Here is a 22,682-nt window from a genome sequence, read left to right as displayed (position 1 = left end):
ACACACACACATACACAATTACACTCCCTTTCTTTCCTAAACCGTCCACCTAAATCAGCACCTTACTGACTTGATGGAATACTGATTGTAGTCTCAAGGGAATGGATTTGAGCTGCACACGCAGTCAGGAGCATTTAGAAGTATTAAGAGAAGCACTCACTGAGTGATTTAACTCAAAGACCAGATATAGTTTTGATGGAGAAAAAAAAAAGAAGTGGGAACTTGATATGGTTGTTAAACTCAAAGTTAGCTGATGTTTTTGGCTCAACATGGAACATGTGGGACTCCAGAACAACAAAGAAAACATGTTCACACACTGCTTTGTGGGTGGTCAAGTAATTGATGCAAATATGACATTTTTTTAAATGTGACCTCTTATTAAATAAATGCCAACTGTAATGCATCACCACTCTTGATCTTTAAGGAAAAAACAATGATTGTCATGTCTCGTTGGAGACTGCAGATTGTGCTGTGGAAATTTCCATTAATGTTTTGGGTTTTCATTGGGTGAAACATGAGCACATTAATGTTGTCTTGCCCCATAATCTAAGCCTCTGTGATAATGAAGTCATCTTCATCTATTTTGTCTTTGTTAAAAACCTACATCTATTCAACCTTGCATTTTCTGAACATGGGAATCTGTCAAGGCAGACAGCCCAGTACAGATGCACTGGGAGGTATTGGGCATTGAGACGGCTGAGTCCTGCCAGGATTACTGCTGAGTCTGGCCCCATTTTCAAACAAACAGCATCAAATGATACAATTGAGCTGTCTGAGTAAAACAGTGCCTCGCCTGAATCATTCCAGCTCAGATTGTGTGGTTCAAGTGTCAAGGCCCTGTGAAATGGTAGGAGTACTTTTTCAAGAAGGCCCTCCCTCTAATTTAGAACCATGAAATCAACCCCCTCAAGCTACGAAGCTAAGTCTATCCCATAAACCATTAGCATAAGTTGTTTTTCTGACTCCAAGTGTTTATGTAAGAATAAAATTATCATATTTTGTTTCTACAGACATGAAGCGAGAGGTGGATAAAGAGCAGATTTGTCTTGCAAAGACCTCCGGTTAATGTGGCTGAGCTAAAAGAAATACAAAACACTGGGGCCGTGAACTTAAGCCATACTGTTTGTATTCTTCAGAACAAACTAAGACATTATGCAGTTCACTCTAGCATCAGGTATAAAGATGGAAAATAGCTGCTATAAACCCAACAAATTTAGCTCATCTTTTTTAGATGCGCAGACCTTTGGACCCAACAAGCAGTGTGTGACATGTTTTTGCACAAAAAACACATAAAATACAAGGAGTTAAACAAAAGGTCAGTTACAGCATGGCATGATGAACACAACCATAAATAACCACAAACATAAATAAAAAAAGGGTCATTACAGCGATGAAAAACACAAAATGAGTGGATTAATAAACATTATTTTAACAAGCTACAATATGTGGCTGCAACCAACATGCAGAGTTATGAATTTCTTTACGCCTTTTCTACTACAGAAACTAAAACAACCTGCAACTTAGTGCTTCCAATAACCTGAACTATTGAGAACGTATAAGGTTTTGGTGCAAGCTTCTGCCTCTTGTTTCCACTGTTTCACAAAGCAGAATGTTTTGGATATACATCACAGAAAAGGAGACACCACTTTGAATTAATATATGCCTTTCAATGTGTGTAAGAGAACAGATGTCATTTTCTATAGGCTGTTCGGTAGGTGAGTGCAGTTCTACAACAGAAAACAACGTAGGAAGAGCTGCTAATCCTGGTGCTGATTTTCTGTCACTTTAACATCAACAAAGATGGAAAGACTTCCAAAAGGGAGCAGAAAAACACATGAAAGCAGAAACCTAGACTGATGGATCCAATTGTGGAAGCTGCGGTTCTGAAGAAATAAAACAAGCATGTTCAAAACTGCTGAGACAAAGTAAGAACGACAGTGCAAACTTCCCAGCTGGCACCAGACCTCAATGTAAGGTCAGAAAGACGTTGGATTCTAATTATTCTAATGTCAGACAGACATAAAATTTTGGTTGGACATGATAATCGTGTTGACATCAAAAACCCAATGCTGGCTAACTGACTTTGTGACTTTTAGCAGACGTTTAGCAGACGGTTAGCAGATGAGGGGTTTTGCTCATGACCAGAATATTGGTATTTTATGTCAAGATGGAAGTTGACTGATGCAGATGGTTATCGCTGAGTTTGTTGTGGTCATCCTTTGTTGTGATGTGAGGATCAGCTTGACCAATCATGATCAACCACTGAGAGCTGCGTATGTGGAAGTTGGATTTGGCATCAAATCCTGATCAGTGGAAACAAGAGCAAAACCAGTAGTGTGACATTTTAGGGACTACGCCTTTTGGCTTTCTTGCTGAGAGTTAGTCAAGAAGATCAATACCAGTCATGTATCTGTACACAAAATATGAAGTTACCTTTAAAGCCAATTATCTTATCTTAACAAAACTATTGGAAACAGGGGAAAACGGCTAATCTGGGTCTGTCCAAAAGTATCAGCTGCTGCCTGTAGCTTCATATTTAACAGATACATTTAAAAGTGGTATTGATTTTCTCTTCTAACTCTTTGGGCAAGCTAACAAATAATATTTCCAAAAACGTCTAGCTATTGCTTTAAGTTACAGGTTGCTATGTTCCTGCAGTTTGTGCATCACCCCATTCTTGATTAAACCTCCACGGCAAAGCAGCAGCTATACCATCACAGGCACCAAGCCATGCAGGGGATGTGGCATCTCAGAGGCAACTGGTCAGATTCTCAAGCTAGTATATTCACACCTCCTTGGGTAGCATTACAGGAGAGCAGAGGATCTTTGCACAATGTAAATATGTCAAAAATGTGATGTGTTAATATTTCATACAGTTCATCTGACACAGGCGTGTGGTGCTATAAGAAGTAATGACAGGACACATCCTTTGAATCCTCTAAGTGGCGTTGCTGAATATACACACACGAGTCGAGGTATGGACACCTGACAACACCATGGATTGGGTGCACACCACTGTTGTTCCTGTTCCTCTTGTTCTGGCAGTGTTGCTTGATTTTGCACAGTGTTAATCCATAATCAATCACATATCTACCCTTGAATGTGTCCACCTGCAGCTATAGTCGCTCCCTCATTATGGCCACCCACAGTGTGAATAAAAATGTCAGCCGGTCCTCCATTCATTCAGCCATTATCATCAATCTTCACTCAAAGATTATCCCAGGAGCAATGCTCCATTAGCTGTATATGTTTCTGTTGTTTACATGCATGTGTGTGTGTGTGTGTGTGTGTGTGTGTATTTCCCCAAGCCTTTAGTTACTGTGCCAGCATCTCCTCTGTCTAATAGCATCTTTGACCCCAGCTAGAAACCTTGCAACCTTGTTAGCCCTGTTTGCCCCCCAGCAGCAGCAGCAGGCATGGTGGCACTCACGCTGGCAGTGACCCCAGGAGCGGCGCGTCCATCCCCAGCAGCAGTCCACCCTGGCCCCGTATCGGCACAGGCCGTTGGATGAGGCCATCTGCCGCGGCCACCTGTGGGGAGATGGCATAATTAGTTCACAGCCAATTAAAATGCCTTAATGAAAAGCAGGGGTCTTTTCAATGTTGTTTGGAGAGAGGCATCACAGTTTTCACAATTATTTCATTTTTCTATTGTAAAGAGAAAAGACTCATTGTTTTCTCTATTCAGTGTCAGACAACAGTTAAAAATTCTCATTAAACTTTCCCAGATCCCAAGGCGACATCTTTCAGTCCCTCTGTTTTATCTGACTAACAGAGCAAAAATGATAAGACATTCAGTTTACTATCATATCAGATAAAGCACAGCAGCAACTCCCATTTGAGAAGCTGGAGCCAGGAAATGTTTGCCATTTATGCATGAAAATTGAATGAAATGGTTTATTGATTAATCAAATAATTGTGTCAGCTCTATATAAAAAACAGAGGCAATTAATATAAAAATATATAAATAAAACTCATTCTACATTTTCTCAGGGTGTTGAAGTCTGACTTTCCACAGCTTCGCCATTGAAGATCATCTTTGCATTACAGGAATAAAACTGATAGCACATCACATCGCGTTGGTTTGTATGATGTCAAACTGGAGACCTGTGTTGAAATCCTGCCAGACCCAATTTGAATTTAGTCTTCAGAGAGCATCAGTACAGCACTGACACTCTTAAGACCACATTACAGTTGTGATTATTGTAAGGCTTGTTAAGCAGGTTTAGAAGCCATGCACTGCCTGGTGCCCTTGAAAATACAGAATGTTTTCCATGTCCTTTTATTATATGAACTCATGTCGGAATACAGTGTTGCTGTATGTTTAAATAACATATCACATAATTTCAGCTGAAGATAATCTCCTCCCTGCTACAGAGAGAACAGCTAGTTATTAGTTTTTACACAGATATAGTTTTTTTTTTCCCGAACACTGCAATTCCTCTAAGAGAAATTACAGCTGGATGTTTTTGTTACACCATGTTCTATTCTGCTCAGAGCAAGAAATAGCTTCTTGGCAGACAGTGCGTGTGGATTACCTTTTTATCTGTACCAAGGCTCACCACATATTTATGGAGAGAAAAGAGTGAAGGAATGAGTCCATTTAAGGATACTGATGAAAATCCAAGCCGAATACTCTGAGAGCCTGGCTCTGAGAGGTTACCTTAAATCTAGCAAATAATAAATGAATCTGAAGCAAGGAAAGACCAAGCAGGGCGAGTTTTCCTACAGTACATTAAAGGAAACTATCTCCTTAAGCGCTGAGACTCCTCTTTCATTATCAGTGTAAGAGGTCTTGAGCACATGAACGTTTTTGCGAAGATCATTCAATAAAACCAGTTTTCAATAACCTTCAGTTGACCTGAATTGACTATGCAGGTTTTAAGTTGCACTGAGGTGGTGTAAACACTGTAATCCAGTTAGAAAACAAAGGAGAAGTTCTCTTGACATACCTCCTCTACACAAAAGATGCCTTCTTCTTTTGTGCCTCATTGAGAGAGTGAGGTTGTTGCTCAGTATTCAAGGCACATCCTGTGCTGCTATCCCTGCCTAGTTAGTGTCTCTATGCCAAGATGAGGAAATGCTAATGCTTGCCCCCGCTGCCAATCACCTCACTGGAAAAAAAAACAGATGGATGCTAAGCGAGAGTGGCAGATCCAGGGAAAATGTTTGTCTGCTGCCTGGCAAGCAGGAAGGCAGTCAGGCAGGGAGAAACTCCAAGAGGCACGCATTACAAGAGGAGAGGAGAGGAGAGGAGAGGAAAGGAGAGGAAAGGAAAGGAAAGGAGAGGAAAGGAAAACAAAAAAAGGAAAAGGTCAATTGCACAAACATGGTAACCTGCTGTTCCTCCATACTTTTACACAAAACAAAATGAGAACCTCTCTGCATGTGGCAAATTTCACTTCATTTGAAGCAATGGTGACAGCTTCAAGAACATCTGAAAAACCCCCTGTGACATTTAAGTGACATTTAAATCTGGTGACGACTAGAAGCTGATTTCATCCTGACGTTCTTGCACTCACTCTTGAATTTCTTCATCAATGTGCATAAGGTAATTATCGTCTTAGAATACGGAGGCATCATGTGGGAAGAGTTTAGGCTGCTATGGTTGCACCTGCTCCTGCTCAACCTAATGGTTTCATATTCTTTTGCAGATATATGACATTCCAAAATTATCACCACACTCCAAGTGGAAAGCTTCCCATGGGACTGCAGATGACACCCTCACATTTATCAGTTTTCGAAAGACTGTGAGGATTAAATAGACAGCTCTATCTAACTGTAAAAGAACGGTCATAGGTCTGTTTTGTCGTCTTTACACACTCAGTTTAATGGCCTTGATTAAAAGCTCTTTTTCAAATGAAAGCACAGTCATTAATACCAGAAATTCTGTTACAGATGTATTAACCCACCTCTGTAGGAATTTCTGAGGCAGTGATTCAGCGGTGTTTAGCACTGATCTTGTTCCTCAATCTCTCCGTCTAGAAATTAGTTGTTTTTCTTTGGGCAACATTTAAAAAGTGTGAGACTAACACTCTTGTTGTTCTGCCATCTCTTCTTTTTCAGAGCCTTGAAGTCTTTCAGATGCCACAAGTTGCTTTGAAAGTCACATCTAACGGCGCTGATTGCCAGATGTTTTTATAGAGACACAGTGTATGCAGCTAATTAGCTTCAACTTCATATCACTTGCCAAAACTTGAAAGTTATGTGATGGAAATGTTCTCATTTCTTTTGTCCATCATTCTGTTAAATTTAATAGCTGAATGACAGAAATTTTACCTGCAAGTCTTTTCATACATAAGTAATTGCCATTCATTTTCAGCAAAAGAGTCAAAAATTCAATGCTTCCTATGGTTCAGATGTAATTACTTACTGTTTTTCTTGGTCATCTAGGGTGGTGAGTTGATTACCTTTTGTATTTTTTTTTTTTTTTTTTTTAAGTTTTGCTCCAACACAAAAACACATCAACATTCCCATTTTGTGTGTAGACCAAAAAGATTAATCAAGAAAATGAAAGGCACACTGATCAACAGTGAAAATAATGATTTGTTGCAATTTGTTCCTTTGTATATGGATAAAAAAAACGGGGGAGGTCAGTGAAATTTAAAATTTATATCAAAATGGAAATAACAGAGAGATCAGGAAGTTTATGGTGGAACCAAGAAAAAATCAACAGTCTATTTTGACTATTAAACCTAAAATTTTGAGTTGTTTTTTTTTCCAGCAGCAGGAAAAAGTAATATGGTCGAGCTGGTATTTTGTTTGATTTGGATTTTAATAAAAGTCAATATACACATATTTCAAGTTTTCTAAACATGTCAGGATCAAAAGGGCATGGCATTTGAATCTGGGTGCAGAGGTTTATGAAGACTAAAAGCAAAGTAGCAGAGTTTAAACTCCAGTGAACGGTGAGAGATCTGCAACTGGGCGGTTTCTTCTGGTGCAGTGGTCCTGGATCATTGAATCAAATATTCTCCTCTGATGTTTTCTCCTACACATTCATATATAAATACACACACACAGAGACATAGCAAGAATATGGAATCACATTTTAGTGTCCTCAGTGCTCCCCTCAGTCCTCTGCATGCTGAATTTAGCCTGCGGCAGTTGTGCACCGCGGCATGCTCTGAACTTGACACAGAGGGTATAATGCAATTCATCAGATCACCGTTTCATCACACCAACACTGCAGCAATGTCAAGTACATATTTTTCAATTCTAAGATCATTTAGGGCTTGAAAATTATAACAACCAACAATGGAAGCCATGGCGACACTACACAAACAAGAGGAGCTATTTTTCCGGATGTGTACCCAGTAATATTTTACTGAACGGAAAGCTGACATATCAAATGGACATTGGTATAATACCTGTATTTATTACCCTGGGGCTCAGAATAATGATACTAAATTGCACTAAGCCTTGAAGGAACTCGAGGAGATAATTATCACCCTTCACGCGTGCTGTGTGACATCTCTTCTCAAGCACAGACAAGGTTCTTCCAGCAGAACCTGAAGGGATGATATCCACAGTGGGGACACTATCCTTCCTCCACTGTCTTACCAGGGATACAGAGCGGGCCCATCATCCCAGCCTGACAGTGAAGAGTAGTCAGTCCATCGCTCACAGGGAAGCAGTGTGGGATGCAGCATGACAATCAGAACCATGAAGGTGTAGTCCTAACTCAGAGCGATGATAATTTAATCTATCAATCAATCGTCCATCCATGAACCCATACTGAAGCATGCAAAGCGTGACCGCTGAATGGAGCTTTTTCACCGACACCCATAGATTTTGATCGCTGCGTTTGTAGCGTCTCCGCTGAGAGACTTGCTCAGACCTGCAGAGCTCAGCTGAAGGCTTGAGCTTGTGGAGTCATCAGGTGTCTGCGATCTTAATGAACCACCTCGGCTGCACGCACAGCCAGATCCGCATGCAGGCCTCCTAGACCGCATACATAAACACGCAGCGCCATGCGGGATATTGACAAATATCTGAGGTGAAGATGTAAAATAAGAAATCAGCCGGCCTGATAAATCTACAGCTGGTTTCATTACGTTTCAAACTACACAGGAGTGAGAGCTAGATGTCCCTTCCAAACAAACAGCTAAGAGCATGTTGAGTGCTACAAAAGAAGAGCCTTTAAGATTAATTTTAATCAGACATTTGTAAGTACTAGCATTAGAGCTGCAATGATTAATAGATTAATCTAAGTTATAACAATTTTTTTTATATTGTATAGTCAAAACCACTAATTGGGAAAATAACCGACAGATAATCAGTAATGAACATAATTGTTAGTTGCAGCTCTAACTAGCTCGGAGTGTCTGGGTGCAGTCTTTTTGGTGCAGTAGCAGTGGCTCTGCTGTCTTGACTCCAGATGTTGGTTCACTCCAACACTGTTGGATTCAACACCACCAGCAACATCAGCCTTACAAATTGCCACTGAATTAACTGTGACATGGTATTAACAGCAATTAATATTGGATTGTTAGTAAGTATTACAGAAGTGTTCGTTTGCATTACAATGTACAAGTGTCTGGTCACACATGCTGTGTATTGTGCAGCAGCCTCAACTGCCAACAGGCATCAATAGGGCCAGACCTTGCTGCAACTCTCTCCCTTTCATTGTATGTCATGTTGCCTGTATGCTTTGATTTCACATAAAGCATGTACATCATTTAACATGACTTAAGGCTTTGTCTAGATTGTTCTGGAAGCCAGTGGTTGTTGTGTCCATATGTTCGGTTGTCTGTGCAGCGTTAATTTCAATACAACATAGTGCTGATTATCTGAGTTGATTTCCACCTGCAGCCCTCCCTCAGTGTCCTGTTTCCTCAGTGGAAATGACAGCAAAATTACAGGAAGAGCAGATGCGTTAGTTAAGCTGCATTTGCCATTGGAACCTGGCAGATTATTAAAGTTGATATGTCTTTTTAAGTGAGGTGCGGTACTTGTGAATGCATATTTGTCAATAGGCAAGACAACACTGAATCTGTCAGTCAGTGGAGTGTGACTTTACTTATTGTCCACTGGCAGAAAACATTTGTCAGGGTGACACTTCAGATCTTCTCTAGGACCTGTAAAAAAGCAGTTGATACACTCCTGATTACTACACTGGCATGCAGTATGGCAGATTCTGAACACTGAGGAAACTAAAAATGTGTTATTTTTGAATTCATACTGCCTGTTACCCATAAAATGAGACCTTGACAATGTTTTCTCACTTGTTCTCAAACCCTAAAATCCCAAATGTGGGTCTGATACTGTGCCAACATATCCTGGCACCAGTCCACGACTTTGGATTATTACTGAGGAGGTCTGGTATGTGCAGCTTGGCTTAACAATTTAGTGACATCACTAGGAAAGCATATCCTCTACTATATGTGTTTTGCCAAAGACTTCTGCGCTACATGGCTGGAAATCGAGCATCCTTGAGTCGTTGGTTGAAATGAAAAAGTGGCAACAAGAACACAATAGTGACACAATAGTGACACATATGTGCAGGCATAGCCTTTTATCCAAAGCTATGGGAGAACAAAATGATCTTGCCAATGATGCCCGTGAAGGACCCTTCAGGGCTAGATGGACAAGGCTGTTAGGAGCGCTCTCTAAAAGGCAATAAGTGAGGGAGACTAGGTAATAAATGACTTTTTTTTCCTTGTGCTTGGTCTCACGGGATATTTTCTCAATGAATTAATATTGAAGTGGAGACTCAGGCCCGGGCATGTTTATATCCATAAAAATTCACAAATTATGGCCATGGTGACAAGCCACTCCATCAGCAGAGATGTTAATAATGTACAATATGCTGCTGCTACGTTAAAGAAAATGATCATTACACAAAGGCAGTGTATGAAATAAAAGTTAACTCCTTACACAGCCTGTCACACAAACATTAGCCGTGGTAATGAAGACAAACAATGTCCTCAACAACAAAAACATGTCAAAAGCAAAACTCCAATTTTCTGTATTATCCTCTGCCCCATCCTTAATTCTCGCGCTCACACAGACACATGTTTACTCCTTACTGGAACCTTCGATATCCAAATAGCTCCTTTTAAAAAGAACACTTTTGAAAACAGCAGAAAACTAAACTGAAAGAGCTGAGGAAGCGAATGGGTGATAGGCCTGTACCTCCAGATGTCAAAATCTATCAACAAGCTGGCGGAAAGGCAGTCAGTCTGAAAGGGCTTTTTGAAATTCATGCACACTATTTCAATAACAATTACCTCCATAATCTTCAAAGTTTTTCATTCATTTGAAGAACGCCAAACATGAGAGAGGATTCGGCTGCTGAGGCTCAGCCTGTCTGACAGAGATACATGAGGAAAGAGAAAGCACAATACTTGGCTGCATTCTCTGCTGGAGATGTAGGGAATTTGGCAGTAGGACTGTTTGTGAAAGTCTCTCACTGTTTGGGTGGACTTCAGTCCAATTTCACTCTGAGCTCTAGAAATCCATCTCAATATGACACGCAATAACAGTCGGAGTATAGTTTCCATTTTTATTTAGCTACAACTGGACGTCCTCTTAACAAATAGTCCGACTCAAAAACCCACAAATGAGCATTCTGCCCATGTGTCAATGAACAGGACTGATAAAATTACTCCATCCCAAGCAATTTAGAAGGATATTTTGTCAAATATTAGTTTCAGAGGAATGGGGCAGGGTTAGACTTAAATTACAACTTGGTTTTATTATGCATGGTTGTTAAAAAAAAAAACAAACCCATCATCCATCATGTTCTACTCAGATGCACCTATAGGCAGATGGAAATCTCGGACTCATGCATTCTTTGGGGTCTGGCACGTCTCCACTCCTCTGTCTTCACATACTTCATCGGATTCGTGTTTGAACATGAACCACCGGGCAACGCGCTGTCACTTCACTTAATAATCACTCTTGATATCTGCACAAGACAACAAGCGCTCGGTGCGATTTTTACACACGCAAAGCAAAACACTGTCTAACGTGCGCGCTGGGGCGCAACACTTAACGCCTGTGGATGCAGTTGGATTGTTACCGTCGTGGAAATAAAAGTTGGGATAATCGAGTGAAAAAGAATAAAGCGGAGACGACGGGAACACGAATCAGTCCTCAGTGGAGCGCACATTATTTCACAGGAGCAACATGTTTTGTAACTCGGGTCTAAATTGAGCTGCACAGTTTCAGATCTTAAAAATAAACCTTTAGTTTACAACCAGCCCTGCAAAGTGCTGCCTTTAACCATTCACCCTTAACATCCATCATAAATATCCAAAACGCCATCGCTGATTGAACTGTGATGATCAAATGTGTACCTTGTTTGAAAGCAGTGTTATTTCACAAAAGCAGCGGCCCTGACAGACAATGAACCATGTGCCGTTACCTGCCATCAAAGTCTGCACTTGCTCCAAAGCAGCAGCTGTAGAGCAACATCAACTTTATCCATAATTCCATGGCTTCGAGAGTTACGCGCCCCAGCCGCTTGTTATTCTCCGTAATCCAAACGCACCGGGTCGAGAGCCGCGGATCAAACAATTAGACAAAGACACGGCGGAGTTTCTTTGACGCACTCTTAAGGCGCACAGGTAGGAGAAGGTCTGCTGGCGTCCCTCAGACTGTTCATGCGCTGTGTTCAGGAGGCACGGGAGACACACCAGTCCACCGCCTGGAAGTAAAGTGACCCCGGTGTGTGTGTGTGTGTATGTGTGTGTGTGAGAGACAGAGAGAGGGAGAGAGAGAGAGAGAGAGAGCGTGTGGAGCGGGACGCACTCTGCCGGGAAGAGAGCGCACAGCTCCCTCTCCTCTCCTCTCCTCCCCTCACAAGTTCAGTCAGCGGGCTCTCCAACCGACAGCACCCACTGCAGTCAGACCCGACCTCGCTCCCTCTCAGTAAGCAGCGGTCCGAACAGCGCGACTATCCAGCCAGCTGACTTGTGGGACCTTTTTTTTTTTTTTTAAACGTAACGTCACGACCTGTTCAGCCCAGAGGGAGCGATGTAACTCCGCGCCGCGCATGCTTCGGAAATGCCCTGATTAATTGCACAGCCTGCTGAGGCACGCAGGTGCATCGCCCACCCAGGGAGACGCTTCTCCTCACGCAGTGGGGAGACAATGCGGTGACAGACACTGGGGCTGAGAGTGGAGAGGACAGAAACATAAGCATCGCAAAATACAAAATGAGCGGTTTGACAGCGTTTGAGTAGCACTTGAATAAAAAGAAAGGCTTTGGAGCTGTGTAATTATTGTAAATAAAAACACAAGTGATAGGCCTAGATGGCTTTTGATTGAAATGTTTCTTGACATAACGATTTCAGCATCAGACGGAGCCTGTCTCTGCTTTTGTGTGAGATATTTTGTTTGAAGTATTATTATAAAAAAAAAAAAAAAGAAGGAGCATTCAGCTGCTTTTGAATCTTGCCATCAAACTTGGCACAACAAACCTCGTGAAAATTTGATGCGCCCTATGTGAAATTGCTCTTTGATGGCCTATTCTCTATCCTCCACAAGATCCTATGTCTGATTATTTCCTGTCTGACTCATAAGCAGCATTTCGTATTCAGAGTCTGGTGAATTGAACTTCCTGTCTGGTGGCAGAGCCACAAGGCCTGTCTCATTTTCTGATGTGAGAATCCAAGGCAGTCAGTCTGGAAAGTCATTTTCCAGGTAGGACTCTATGTAAAGAAAGGGAACAGTCGGGCACCAGACACGTAACCACACACCAACATTGTCACAGACGGAGCAGGAGATGAATGAGATGAAGGTATGGTGGTATGCTGTGACCACTGCTGCTTGTTCACAGCCGCCGTCGTCTGCTGATACATGGCACCGTTCGCCTGGTTCCGCCCCGTCACCGATTTGATGAATCTATGCAGTGGCGCATAGGTTTGACGTCTCCAGAGGCGAGCGATCGGAGAAATGTCGGTTGTGTATATAATTACACTATTAATCACATTTTTTCTGACTGAATTGTAAGAAAGTGATTTCATGATGATGTATTGCATTGAAAGAATGAGTTATGGGTTAAATCACGCCTCATTACCAACTATATTGGGATGTTGTTGAAAGCTAAGACTGATAACGTTAAACATTAAAGGGTCACTTCACCCAAAACACAAAAGTACATTTGTCTCACTTTTTTCTTCAGTTAAAGTTGGGGAATGTCCATCTCTGAAACAAAGTTGTTTTAGGTAGGATTTATCGAGATGTACAAGTTGTTCATTTCAAAATGAATTTTCTTGAACCTTAAATAGCCTATTCATTCGTCATTTAGTTATTACTGTGTTTACTTGAATGCTTTCTTCTCAACACATTTTACATTACTGCACGAACAGCTGACCTGCTGTGCACTAACTAGAGACTCTTTAGGTTACACTATAGATTCACTTGAAATAAGTTGTTGGAAGGGTACTGAATGCAAACAGAATCTGCATGGTTTTACCTGTACTTAGTGCCAAATTCCATGGTTCTTTCCAGTAAATGTCAGAGGAAATAATAAAGAAAAAAGGGACTTGATAAAACATTGCGCATTTTTTTAGATGTGGTGCTCAAAGTGTTGAAAAAAACAAAACATCAAATCAAGTCCAAGTCACTCTGGAGAATCCACAAAACATGCCGTCAACTGTCAATGGGAAGTTAAAAAAAAAAAAAAGAAAAAAATGTACTTACCCTTTAATGATCCCCCTGGGGAAATTAAGTCATTACATTTTGAACTAAACAGACAGTGCTACAGCGGACAAAAGTAGAAAATAAATGCATAAAAATAGATTTTAGGCTAGGGAATTCGTAACTGGGGTTATGTAAAGGTCACATCTGATGTGACAAAGAGGATGAGGAACATCGGGGAACAGATTATAACACTATTAGGGTTCACTAAACAACAGCAGCTAGGACCTGCTGTAGGCAACCAAAGAGGAAATGTGTGCATAATAATTGCTGTTATTCTGGGCTCCTGTAATTATGCTCAACAATGCTTATTTGCAGAAACACGTTTTATTGATGATGATGATGATGATGATGATGATGATGTGTGTTAAATGGAAATTACAAAAGAGCAAGAATGATATTTGAGATAATGGAAAGGGCAGCACAGAGCCATTTTATCTCAGCTTTTGGTTAACAGTATATCAGTGCTTGTTGTAGTGACCCAGAACACACGAACAAGGTCACTGAGGGAGAATTCATATCAGCAGGGAGGGTCCTCAAATATACAGCAATATGCTGCTGCAGACAAACAGCCACAAACACTGGCAGTGTAATGACATGGAAAACTGTTGGTCAAAACCAAAACGAGCAGAATTTTAATTACAAGTAATAACTGGAGTTAATAAAAGCATGAAAGCTCCATTATTTCCTGGTAGAGGTTTTCTGTTGCAACAGACTGTGACACTCTTTCACGGATGGCGAAGAGAGAAATTGTCCACTGAGTTTAAGAGAAAAGAGTCTGGGGTGTAAGTGTTCAGCCACGATCATTTTAACACTGATTATCTGCATCTACAGAAATTGTTTCAGGTTCAGCTCACATGTTGTTAACTTTTGAAGCCAATCAGTTAATAAAACAATAAAAAACGCATCAGTGTATAGCTGACTCTATGCTGTTAAGGCCTCATGAAGCTGATCATTAGTAAAGAAGCGCTGTGCATTCACACAGAAAAAAAAAAGATTTCTCCCTCATTTTGTCTAAACAAAGAATCTTGTCAAGTCACCTTCTGGCCCCGGGTGTTTGGGTTTAATCGACCCACTTCACACCTCAATATTCCCCTCTCTCATGCAAGCATTAAGTAGTGCCTTTATGCCTATATGCATTTCTGTAATGTGCACTTGTGCAGAGCCACAAGCATGAACAGGGAGTCAGACGTCTCCTTTTGAAATAATTCCAGTCCTTGGAAGGAGCTGTGTATGTGGCTATTCACCTCGGGATAGATTGACTCTGCTGACTGAATTCAGATGAGCCTGGCGCTGGAGAAGCCTGCGCCTCTTTTCGTCTATCCCTTCAGTGCGAGCAGGAAAACTGGCTCTCCGGCTACCTCCTCAGATTTCTCAAGCAGCTGCACTGCACTGTCAAAGGTGACAGCACAGGATTTTTCAGGGAAACAGATGACCAGTTTCACCTGTGAGAATGAAAGCTGAAGGGGCTGTGGTGGTGTCTACAGAGTCCAGGATTGGAAATATGGAGCGCATTGTGATTTTTAGCTACCAGGCTCTGAACGCAGCGCATCTAATCAAGCACACTGACCTTTTCGCCAGCATCATAAAATATTCATTGGTGCTGAACGTATTATGGGATGCATACCATATTCACATCCATTCTTTATGAGGAATAATACGTTTCTCTGTAAAAACTTGACAAATGCTGTATTTTACCTGATGTGATGTGAGATTAAATACACTTTCTCTCTCTTTCTGTACCCCTGCTGTCTCACAAACACACACAGAGGAAAGGTAGATAATGATAATTCCCCATTGTCTAAGTGCAGATGAGTTTCAAGCTCTGAATTTCCCCTTTCGTCTGTTAATACCTGGCAACAGAGGAAGCTGACTGCTGAGATCTTTCACAGAGGGCCGTATACAGACTATTCGCAAAAACAGCATGTGGATGCATGGTGCACTTAATTTGCAATGTGGGTGTGTAATTCCTGCTGCTACTGTTTACACTGACAGCTCGATCGCACAGTTTAGGCAAAACCACAAAAATTCCATAGCAGTTATTGAGAGGCTTGAGCTCTTCTCCTACAACCCAGCACCCAATAACTGAGGATATGTAACTAAGAAGAGGGGTAGTTTATCTGACAGCACTTTTCTATGTGTTTGTCCAGTCAAAAATTGCAGTACTTTCACCTTAAGGCTGAAAGAAATGTTGAAAGAAGACTTTTGCTACAGAAGAAATAATAGGCAAACATATAATTTCCTACAAAAGGCCTCGTAAAAAATGAATACAAACAAAATGTTGAGGGTGGATAGAAGATAGTTGTGCCGTGATGACACAGCCAAGAGCCACAGAGACTGGGCACTTGCTGTACACCGGTGCCTCCAGTCCTAATTATGTACCAGTGCTTCCAGTTGGCTAGCACTGGTTTCCAGTCCACTCTTCTGCAGTGGCCTTCCCACCAGCATGTTGTTCTTTGGTGAGCAGCTTTCAGGCTCCATAGTCATCACCCGCACCAAGTACCCATGAGTCTCTGCTGCCCATGACCGGTCCAGATCCACCAGGCCCATACACTGTTTACCTGTAGTGGCCAAAAAAGAAAAAATGTAGCTTATCATACAAAAGAAAGAAGAAAACAGTATCAATCACTTACAAAAGAACTTATTTTTTTCTTTTTTATTCTAAAACATAGAGATAAAGTAACAGAAACATTTTATAATAACAATAATTACACCCATTCAATGTGATCCAAAAATAAAAAAATCAGAATTTGCCACAGAATCCAATCACAACATTACAACTACAGCCTGACTGATACTGGATGTTTTTAGGCCGATATGATATGGGTAAGCACAAGTAAAGCAAACCTACTTTTATATTTATATTTTTATTGTCAGTTAATCTGCATCTTATTTTATCAATTAACTGATTAATTGCTTTGTCTATAAAATATTGCACTGAAGTTTTCCAGGGTAAAGGGTGATGCCTTTAAGTGTCTTGTTTGAAAACCACAGATACTTAATTTATAGTGATAGAGAACAAAGAAAAGCAGCAAATCCTCACATTGAAGAGATTAGAATAAGAAAATGTAATTGGTTGTAACTGATAATCTCAATAGTGTTCGCTTAATTTTCTAATCAGCTAATCAATTTAACCAATTTATTATTTATAATTATTACAGCTCTAACTAGTTTTAAATTTTTTGGACAGATGTAATATTAACATAATGTACACACACATTTTTGTGTTGCTCAAATTTTGTTATTATTTATCATGAAATTTTACACTTAAACCTTAGTGTTTACTGTTACTTTTACTATTCACTACACTGTTTGAAGTTGAGAATAACTGTAAATATATGAAATTTTGAACAGTGAACCATGGTGAAAGTGACATCTTGTAAAGGATAATATATACAACAAAAATCTAATTTATGACCTAAATTAATTTTAAAATACAGTGTATAAAACCACAATGTACTGCAAATTTTCATTGCATATCTGCCTGATACAAATTAAAAGGAAAACTGGAATAAACCACTGGAACGTCTGCTAGGTTTGCAGAAGCTCCCACACATGTGTCCTGTGGGATTCATTTAAACGTCAGCATCCTACCACGCTTTGCGACTTGGATAAAAATGCAGGTCAGGCCCAGTTTACCTCTTATAAGGTTCAAAATGACAAGAAGAAAAGATTTGTGTGACTTTGTCTGTTGATGAAACATTGCTATTGTGATGGTAGTTGTCTCTCACAGGGAGTCAATGTCCCCATCCACAGGGCACCAGGGTTCAGTGAATGCGCGTGAAAATGATGTGAATCATATGGTATCGCCTTCACAGACATCAGATTTGAACACAACTGAACACCTCAGGGAGATTTTGTTTCTGCACAGTTACAGACATTCGGGGAAAGTATACCAAGGAGCACTGAAGCTGTTTTGGCAGCTTGTGTTGGCAGGCTAATTTTTTCTATTTAATTTATTCGCCCATCTGTGTATGCTGCTCGATAAAGCTAAGCCATCAGCAGATCAGCCAATCAGTCAGGCTCTAATTCAGCAGCATTTATTGTACTGGTTCGTATATAGTAAGGTGTTCCTGTTGTTTTGTCCACTTCCCATCTGTTCCTACCATTCATATCTATCAGTGTCTCACGGAAACCACCGATTCACCTACAAACTCACACTGATCATCATGCTTTTCTCCTAGGATTTCATTTACACACAAACTTCAAATGTAGTTTTGCAGTTTAGCAGTTCGGTAGCAGGTGGCAGACACAGTAAATGTAAAAGCTTTGGTCTGCCATGCTGCCTAGACGGTCACAGTCACACTGACAGCCTCTAGAGAGAGATGAGATCAAACATGGTTAGAAAATGTTAGTGGGAGAGGTTGAGCCCTGTTAACTGATACAGAGCAGAAACTGCTGTGACAGGTGATGTCGGGTACATATGAAAGGGCTTCAGAGTGACGAGGCAATGGGGAGACTCCTCAGATTCAGAGGGAGGCTTTGATAAGGTGGAGAGCTATCAGGGTGAAGAGAGCCCCCTACAGTAATGAAACAGTGCACAGTGTGAAGCTTTGGCACAGGCCTGGAGGTTTCGCTCTGGCAAAACACTTCCCTCTGAATATGACAAAACTGATCTGGCAGCTGTTCTCTGCAGCTGTTTTGTAGAAATCCCCACATTAACATTTTTCACACTTCCCACAAGTCTAGACCTCTTGAAAGAAGAGGGCTTTTTGTCTGGGTCACAGTGTAAAGATCTCAGATAACAAAACGTCACCGTGTACTGAAGTAACTGCTTGGGTGTGACAACAACAGCAAAACAACGTCACACGTCAAAATGTAGTAGTAAACAGAGATTGGACTGGCAGTGTAACTGTGAGCTGGCACTCTGTAAGAAAAAGTGCCTGATGATTCTCTCTGTGTTGAATGAAATGAATAAAAATATAATAAAGATATACCAGAGGGTGAATGTTCAGAAGAAGAAGGAGAAGATTAAAAATGGTACCTATGAGTCGCCTGTCAGGAGGGAGCTGGACAGCAGTTTGGTCTGCAAAGCGGCAGAGAATCATGTGTTCCTGAAATGAGGACAGACGGTAAGTGCACAAACAATTTATTTCAGGTGAACTTTATGCTAGCACTAACAAGCTTTGGCCCCTCCCACTGCAATAACAGCTAAATCATCAATCAAGTCAATCAGAGATCTAAAGAATTTCACAGATACTGGTTTTTATAATGAGACATAACACTGTCCTGCATGCAGACTCACAGAACCATGTGTGAATTTTTTCTATTCATCCATCTTATTTTATTTTTTTTACATCTTCTTATCCTACTTATCCTACAACCATGGACAGGAGGGGTGGGAGGGGTTAAGCTTATTGCAGCACGCACTGACTGAGAGGCAGGAAAAAGTTCTCCTTGGATCTGAATGAGAATTCTAGTGAGGGACTCCAACCAAACAGTGATCAATGTGTTAATTCTAATCAGCAAATTAGCACACATTAGCATGCTACCATCATCCTGCAATTCAAAAATCTTCCCAGTAAACTCTCCACAAAGGTCAGGTAAACCCTGGTCATTTATTTCTACCCACTCCCAGTTTTTACTTTGCTATGGTTCATGGAACAAGTGACTCCGGAGAGCGGTTAGTCATCTCTAACCTGCTTCTACTTTAATTCATTCTATTCATTCCTCCGCAGGGTCGACGCTGAGTGCAAGGCCACAGAACAGGTGCTTAAAGTTAGAGCTGAGCACCAATATCTCACACCATTTGCCCTTTATTCCAGCGATACAGCATTTGTCCATGTGCTGTCATTCTGTTTAACAACTGGAAGGAAATAAAACATTGCAAAGCAGCTTTTATATCTCCAAGTGCCAGCTGGAGAGCAGAGACACAGGAAACAGTGGAGTTCTATATACTGAGCCTAAATGAATGGCAAACACCAAATGTGGCTGTTGAAAGCAAAACCACAGGGAGAGCCAGGGGAGATTTAGAGCTCAGGTTTAAAATGGCAGATAATGTGTGTGCTGGTTTAAATAGAACATAGCTTTATCCCGCTGTGTGACATGTTTAGCTTCTTATTCCCAAACAGAAAATATGGCAATTGTGATTTATTTTCCTCCCTGGGCCTTTGGACAAATAGTAGCAGAACTGCAAGCCAGTATCACAGAACAATACAATTGCCCAGTGTCTTGTAAATAATAGGTAATCTTCTGTGGGTCTCAAGCGTAAGAATGTGTTTCTTCTGGTGCACAAGAGAAAAGTTGTTAGAGGTGGTCTGATGTTGTGACATGTCAACTGCTGAGGTTGCTAGGGCCTGCAGCAACTCTTGCACAGATTCTCCCCAGGGGCACTGACAGGTCCTATACATCATCATGGGATGGGCATTCCCAGAGCACAGTGCCGCGTCTGTGCTGAGCGATAAGGGATTGAAGCCTGGAGGGTGTGAGCCTCCCTCTTGTAACTGCCTGGGGAATCTTTGTTCCCAAGACAGTGATGAGCCCAGAGATGTCATTCATTTTATTTTACTTTCCCATAAAATAAATTCAAAAAAAGCAAAGAAAGCAATATCCTAGAAACAAGCACAGAAAACTTACTCACACCAAATAAAATTAATTCTTTTTGTTTTATTTTATTGTATAATGTAACATTTTTGAATTTTTGGTACATTCAAATTAAAAAATTAGTCGGTTGTGCCAGCTCTTCATGAGGTCAAACTTAGTTTATTTACAAGAGTGTAGATTAAGTCCTAAGTAGCTTTTATGCATTTACATGTCCCTTATTCTAGACTTATTTCAAGTCTTTCCTAGCTAAGACTGTTTCCCCATGTTTTAATGCAACATACTTTAGCAAACCACCAGTCTGAAACTGATTAGTAGTTACTAAGAATTCAGAAAGGACTTAGTTATAGATCTACAAATAGCTGGTGCAGCCCACTCCAGGTGTGTTTCTGCTTGTCAGTTTGTTGTCTTGCAGTCAGGTGAACATTTGTCTGAATCTTGTCTGGCTGCTGTGTTTGCTGAGTGTTGACAGCTGTGGTATGAGTGAGCACTTTCACCTTTCACTGGGTCATTGCACTCCAGACATGTGGAAATATAATTTTTAAACTAAATGCCTCTGATTCAATTCTGCTTCTGTTAAAGCAGCAGCATCTCAACTGAGATGCAATTAGAGAAGAAAAACCGGCCCCAACTGTGTTGTAACAGAGTATGCAAGACTCTAATGAATATGATGTTTGAAACTAAGTCATGACACACAAAGGCGTCTTTGGCATGCATATAGTGAACTGAATCTTAAACACAAATCTTTTCAAAACTGAGTTGCTGTAATTCAGTATTCTATACTTGATATTTTGCCTCAGTGCAAATGAATAATAAATGCAACAGAGGTATTTAATCACATACCTTATAAGTCAGAGCTTCTTGGAACCTTTTGCTGTAAAAAACAGAAAAAAAACAGAAGACACTTTGATGTCAAAAGTGCTGTGATTAAGACATAAAGGTAAAATGTATTTACTACACTTGTATGTCAAATGTATACTTGCTCGCTTCTGGGGTGGAGATTTAGTTATTTTGGGGAAAAATCACTTTAAAAACAAACTAGGAATATATAACCAAATCTACAACACGCACCGCCTCTAACTGTCTGAAAGACGACCTTTGACAAAAACAGGGCTTTTGCTGTTACATGGGAAAAAAGTCTGTTTGTTTGTGATGGTTAAACGTTGTGAGATCATTGTTGAAGCTAATTAAAAATCAACATGAGGAGGGTCGGGGGTCAGGGGCCAGGCAGGTCACATGGAGAGAAGTCTTAAGTTTAACTCTAACTGTTAGGGCCTCACTTAATGAAACGGGCAGTTTAGTTTCACAGCTCATAAAAACCTGTGAACAGCCTGGAATGTCTACACCTGCAGAATATTCACATGAGTACCTGGAACATGACCTAAGGGGAAAACACTAAAAGTAGCAAAGATGAAGATTGACACAGTCAGGTGTGTAGGCCGCTCTCAAATACTGCCCTGCAGAAACATGGCTTCTGGTTGTCCATTGCAGCTGCAAAGTCTTTTTTCACCGTTCTTTAATATTTTATGAGGACTCGGGAGGGGTGAAGTGTCAAGTTAGCAAAAGTGAGAAAAGCAGAAACTAAGTATGTGAAAACTACTAAATATTTATACTGTACACCGAGAGTGTTCCCCGAGGCACAATTTAGGGTCAGTTGTGCCATGGACACAGAAAATATTCATTCTTTATTTGTAGGAACAGGTCCCTAAAAATCACATAACAAAACACCTGACACATAGTAACAGTTAACAAGTTAATACACTACTCTACATCAGTGTGTTAGTATATTAAAGACCTGGAAACCATGGCAACAATATCTACACTTCATGATGGGTTATAAGTTGTCGTGGAATTAACAGAAACATTTGTTAAACTAGCGTCCCACTCTTGTTGTTGTGCCACCATGATGCACACGTCTCACACACACCATACACATCCACTGCAATTGACATATGTCACTACTAATTAGTACTAATAGTCGTAAATGGCTTATCACTTCTCTTTCACTGGCAGACAGCACAAGTGGTGTGCAACTCTTGGTAAAGCATTTGTCTGAATCTCTCCTGGCTTGTGGCTTCTGGGTGTATGAGTGAGGCATGAAAAAGCACTTTCTTCTTTCACTGGGTTCACCAAACCTATAGCCAGTGTCATAAGGAACTATCTTCAGTTCTCCGAGTTCCTTGGAACAACCTACCTATTTCTATTAATGCAGAAGATTCTTAATTAAGATGCAATTACTGAAAGCAAAAACTTGTCTCTCTGTGTTGTAACAGAGTAGGCTATTGGGAACTTTTTTAACTGTTTTTTTTTTCTTACCTTTCTGGCAGAGAGTTCTTTATTGAAATCAATAAAAACACCCACAAAACATGAAAAATAACACTTAAGTTCACCAGATTGATTTTAGGGCCACTTTAAAAAAAACAAACAAAAAAAACAAAAAAAACAAAAAAAAAAAAAAAAAAAAAAAAATATATATATATATATATATATAT

General features: G+C 40.5%; 2 protein-coding genes across 7 annotated transcripts in view; both read right to left on the bottom strand.

The window, feature by feature from the left end:
• npnta (nephronectin a) overlaps positions 1-11,955 on the bottom strand; it is a 48,155-nt gene extending 36,200 nt beyond the window's left edge. For 2 of the 6 annotated variants that reach the window (XM_071504493.1, XM_071504494.1), the window contains exons 1-2: positions 11,372-11,955; positions 3,431-3,531 (exon numbers count right to left, since the gene is read on the bottom strand). In XM_071504493.1, coding sequence (XP_071360594.1) covers positions 3,431-3,531; positions 11,372-11,442 — 172 coding nt within the window. In that variant the 5' untranslated portion in view covers positions 11,443-11,955. The remainder of the gene's footprint in view (positions 1-3,430; positions 3,532-11,371) is intronic. The other 4 variants (XM_071504495.1, XM_071504496.1, XM_071504497.1 and 1 more) reach the window with 3 other exon arrangements.
• Positions 11,956-13,961: 2,006 nt separating this feature from the next.
• The window catches only part of gstcd (glutathione S-transferase, C-terminal domain containing), a 49,299-nt gene continuing 40,578 nt past the window's right edge, over positions 13,962-22,682 (bottom strand). The window contains exons 9-11 of the mRNA XM_071503497.1: positions 21,034-21,064; positions 18,635-18,704; positions 13,962-16,211 (exon numbers count right to left, since the gene is read on the bottom strand). Of these exons, the coding sequence (XP_071359598.1) occupies positions 16,021-16,211; positions 18,635-18,704; positions 21,034-21,064 (292 nt within the window). The 3' untranslated portion in view covers positions 13,962-16,020. The remainder of the gene's footprint in view (positions 16,212-18,634; positions 18,705-21,033; positions 21,065-22,682) is intronic.

This window comes from Trachinotus anak, unplaced genomic scaffold, assembly GCF_046630095.1.
Source record: "Trachinotus anak isolate AG129_WGS33_773 ecotype Australia unplaced genomic scaffold, CSIRO_AGI_Tana_v1 ptg000019l, whole genome shotgun sequence".
NCBI classification, from domain to species: domain Eukaryota; kingdom Metazoa; phylum Chordata; class Actinopteri; order Carangiformes; family Carangidae; genus Trachinotus; species Trachinotus anak.
The sequence above is the reverse complement of the archived record's forward strand: the minus strand, read 5'-3'. Positions and strand labels throughout refer to the sequence as shown.